The sequence below is a fragment of the Garra rufa genome, chromosome 10, assembly GCF_049309525.1.
Source record: "Garra rufa chromosome 10, GarRuf1.0, whole genome shotgun sequence".
NCBI lineage: Eukaryota > Metazoa > Chordata > Actinopteri > Cypriniformes > Cyprinidae > Garra > Garra rufa.
In genome coordinates, this window is record NC_133370.1 from 28145115 (window position 1) to 28150074 (window position 4960).

General features: G+C 36.4%; 1 protein-coding gene across 1 annotated transcript in view; it reads left to right on the forward strand.

The window, feature by feature from the left end:
* Window positions 1-369: 369 nt before the first annotated feature.
* Window positions 370-4960, forward strand: part of tgfbr1a (transforming growth factor, beta receptor 1 a) — a 46972-nt gene continuing 42381 nt past the window's right edge. Inside the window, exon 1 of the mRNA XM_073849416.1 lies at window positions 370-460. Within this exon, the coding sequence (XP_073705517.1) occupies window positions 370-460 (91 nt within the window). The remainder of the gene's footprint in view (window positions 461-4960) is intronic.

Here is a 4960-nt window from a genome sequence, read left to right on the forward strand (position 1 = left end):
TACAGTGGGAACCCAGTGGAAACCAGAAAACCATCGTAGGCTGTTTGTTGATGTTTTTCAGCTGTATGTAAATTACTGCTATGAGTATCTCATTACGACTAGCTTGACCGAAATACTTTAATATTTCAAGACCCTGGTCATAAGAAATGTATTTGGTACAATCAGCTGAATTTCCAAACAACATTAACAGGACAGATTTGCAGTAGTTTTGAGGCACAGCTGAACTCACCGGCTAAACTGAGGAAGGATAACGCGTGAACAATGTGGGCGGGGCATATTTCTCCGCGCTGACCAATCAAAACGCTCCCTTTCTCAAAGCAAAGACCCGACTACTTGAATGTGTGAGAAAAAACTGACCAGTCCCAAAGAATGATATCTACCGCGATGGACGTGGGAACATTACTTAGCCGCTCGTTACTGCTGGCTTTACTCGTATTCACAGTGACCCAGGAGGCTCAAGGTAAGTCGCGGGACTGTAACACTTGTAGTTTCCTTTCGTCTACATTTTTAAGTTTTTGCGCTCGCGTTTCCGTTTTTTTTTCAGAATACCACCTAGGGGTGTTCAAATATGGCGCAGGTCATAAGAAGCTGCGCTGGCATGAGTGTTTAGTGTTTTTTTGTGCCACATCCACAACAGTTAGCGAGACTGTGAGTTTATCGGACGGGGGAGATGGAGTGGATCGCGCATGCAATCGGAGCACCGCGCGAGGTTTGGATATCGCGAGCCAGTATTTATTTACCATACTTCAAAGCTCCTGTTAATTTATAACAACCCCTAGATCAAATGTTCAGTCATCTGAAACTGTTGACGAGATTTGCTTTCATGAGCAAGCTTGAACAGCATTTTACCTTCAGCCAGTTTTCATTCCACGTCTGTTCCGCACGTGTTTTTTGTGGTGATAGACGTTTTTGCTTTCATAATATGACATTTAAAAACTCCCCGTCGACTCATTTATTAATTCCAATAGCTTTAGGACACAGCCCAGACAGATTCTTATTAATTTCCGATACGCTTTCAGGTGACATCAAAGTCTGCATTCAATGAATCTGTAGTCAAGTTATGCGAACTGACAGGAAACCTGCTTTGCATGTTTACATGAGTTGTAATAACAGATCGGACTATTTCTGTACGTTACAAATATCACAGGCTATTCTTAACAGACGGTACAGAACACCAGTTCTGGGATAACTGATATCTTCCATCCATTATTTTTAGTTAAGTACGTTTAATGCGATTGGACATCTGTGGATGCAACAGTTTGTTTGATCAGAGGCGTTTTCTCGTGTCTCAACAGCGCATTGTAGTGACACTTCATGTATTACGTTTGAAACCTTATAGAAATGTTTTTGTGTATAACAACAAATCCCAGTCGAGTGCTTTTGTGATATATCACGGGATAACGTGATGAGGCTTGTAGTTATTTTGACTGGTCGCTTTAAAGCAGCCACATTCCTTTACACAAACAAATGCCTTTTACATCATGCTGTTGTGTTTTTCACTTATTCAAAGCACGTTTCAACACAAGAAGAAATGAAAGGTTTTGCTTAATTCAACTATCAAGCCAACTAACCAGGGGCGTTTCCTCCGAGGAGGCAAGGGAGGAAAAAATAGGACATAATAAAGCATATAAATACTTGCTTTTTAAATGAGCAGGTTATGTGGGTTTTTGAAAAATATATTTTTTTGCAGTTTGTACTAGTGTAGCTATCCTTCGATGTAAGCAGTCTGCAAAGCTGTTAATCAAAAACGTGCATGATAAATAAAGATATTGTCTCTCAAATGAAAGAGTCGACTCTGAGCCGCCTTAAGGAGTTGTCATATTTTCGAATCTTCTGCCTGTTACCTATATACCTCACTAGGTTTTATTAGCATAATCACTTGCTGGCAAAATATGAACCCTCTGACCGGCCCACAAACACTTTCACTAGTTAGTGTCTTTACATTACATCAAATGTTTTGTTTCATTGCCGAAAGATAATAAGTAATATAATATTTTTTTCATGATAACTTTACCATAGCAATACAGTTCAAACCTTTTGTTGTGTGCTTGTCATTTTACCAAGCTTCTCTAATCTTGGCAAGATAAAATGCGGGATTCGCTAAACGCTTGTCCATGAAAGAAAAGTCCATAGCTTCTTTATTTGAACCAACAAGCATTTCCGAACCACAACCTGTAAGTATGATTAATACGTTATGTGTACATTTTCAGTTGAGTGCTCAAAATATCAAGATTTTTGTGCTAATATGTGATGTGCCTAATGCAGCGTTAGGTTTCTAGGTAAACCGTGATACTACTGTCTTACAAATAGTTCTGATAATTCACTGTGAACCCACTATTTCCTAAAAATTTGTGTCAATAGACTGCCGTTGTTCTAATTACCTAAATCTAATAAAGAATATAGACCTTTTGGTTTACAAATGTATTGTTTTATCAGTTACGCTAGCACTCGGCTAACGTATCCACTATTATTGTTTTGTGAAATTCACTTGCAATGTATACAGAAAGGCCAATCACAACAGACTAGGCCAGCTGACCAATCAGAGCAGAGTAGGCTTATGGAAGGGAGGGGTTTACAGACCTTAAGCTTATAGAACTGCTTTGAACGAATGGTTTTGCATGAAACATTTGGCGCTTACTTTCTTTCCCAATCACTGAGCTTCCTCTGATATGAAGACTTATTGTTGATTATGAAGTCTGACCCTGAAACATCAGAAAGAAAATAGCTTTGTTTTGTGTTCGCTGAGTTGTGAACTGTGGTTTTGATTTACAGGTAGTGTCCTTCATCTGAATCTTTATCTGCTTCCTTCTATTTTTTCATAGATGTTTTTGTTCTTGTGCAGATTTGCACAAGGTTGAAAGTCAAAAAATTTGAGCTAGTTCTATGGAAACTGGTAAATACCCTAATAATAGGGATGTTGGTACTATAGTGTTTATTGGCTGATTTTAGAGGCAATATTGAATATTTAATTAGTTAATAGTCAGAAATGGTCTCCAAACTACCTAGAATTGTAATAATTGACCACACTTGAAAATATCATATCAACCAGAATTTTAATACCTGTACTGTACATATGTGCTTATTAAATGCCGGCTGCACATATTTTAGCCTCCACTTTCTGAGTTGTACATCTGTGCGATAAAAAAAAGTTTGCGTCTACTAATTTATGTTTTTTGTAATCATGAAAATGTACATCCTGGACCACATTGCATCACACACACAGGATTTGTGTTTGTGAGAGACAGAGTTTTGAAAGCTGCGTTCATATCTGCTCTGGAAGATTATGTTCTAACAGCACTACATGAATGGGTTTTGATTACTCAAACCACATTCTGAGGTAGTCTGGAACACATGGGGCCACATTTCTGTACTTTTGCTGCGCTGTCGTATCTCACTTATATTTGAGAGCCACTGAGGCTTTTTCCCGTTCAAACATTAAAAGATATATTAATGTAATAAGTAGGGATGCTCATTTCGGTTAATTTTCCTGACCGACAACCGCTGCTCGTTATCCGATCATTAACCGTTAACTGATAAAATTAGAATAATAAATTCGTTTAAAATAAAAATAAAATGCACGAGTATCTGTGATGATACATAAAAATACAAGCAAATATTTTATTTTAACGTTCAAACAGCAGCATACAGAGCAACAACAAAAACTGCATTCATATACTCAAATTATCACGCATGAACAGCGCTTCTGAGAACAGAGAAAATCAGAATGAAAAACAAAGAATAATATAAAAAGGCCTACACTAAATATGTATAAAAACTACCTAATTAAGATGACAAAACTAAAACACACTGAATCTTTCTATGCGCTTTGAAGAAAGGTACCGGTCTTGTTCTTCTCGTCGGACATAAAAACATATAGCAGGCCAGCTTATACCTCAGTTTTTAACATGTGGACATGCTGTACGGATAGACTGGGACGCTGTCTGTTAACGCTTAGATCCGTGACAAAAACACTTCACAAAAATCCTTTCAATTTGCGGTTCGGGTCTTTTCATCCACTAGTCATATGTGGAGAAACGTGTTTTCACAGCGTTCAATAGCCAATCACAGACATTTCTGTTGATTACATTATAGCAATGGCCAATCAGAGGCGGCTATGTTACGATCCTCTCACCACTCAAAGTGCCGGTTTCAGTTCTGCTGAATTCTATACCTCCACGAACTCTCTCATTAAAACAAAGAAAGTGTAGACATGATGTAAATAAGAGATTCATTGTACAGTGTAAAGGTTATTTTATTACTTTTTATTAACTTTGTGAGATTGCGATTAACTACAGTAATGTATGAGTGACAGCTTTCCAGTGATTGTAAGGGGAGCGCGCACTTTTTAGACTATAATTAATTCAGAATTTGAATACATTTATTCATGGATTCACTCTCTGATAACCCAATATCGCCATTGCCATCATGTTGCATAGGCTACTTACACAAGATACACAAACTAAGAGAAGGTAAAGCAGGTGCTTACTCAACGAAATATGTCTGGACAGCCGCACTTTTACATTATTTTTTCTTTCACCATGCAGCAAACTATATATATATATATATATATATATATATATATATATATATATATATATATATATTTATTTATTTATTTAATAATAATTATTATTATTATTATTTTTTTTTTAACCGTTTAACTGATAGTAATAATCGGTTAAAATTCTTACTGACGGTTAACGGTTAAACGGTCAATATGAGCATCCCTAGTAATAAGTGTTTTCATATTTATAAAAATGTGGCCTACACTACCAGTCAAAAGTTTTTGAAGAGTAAGATTTTTTTTCTTTTAAAGTGTCATTTATTTGATCCAAAGTACAGCAAAAACAGTCAAACTTTTTAATATTTCTCTATTTGAATATATTATAAAATGCAATTTATTCCTGTGACCAGTCTGATTATCCTTTATAAATCATTCTAATATTCTGATTTGCTGCTC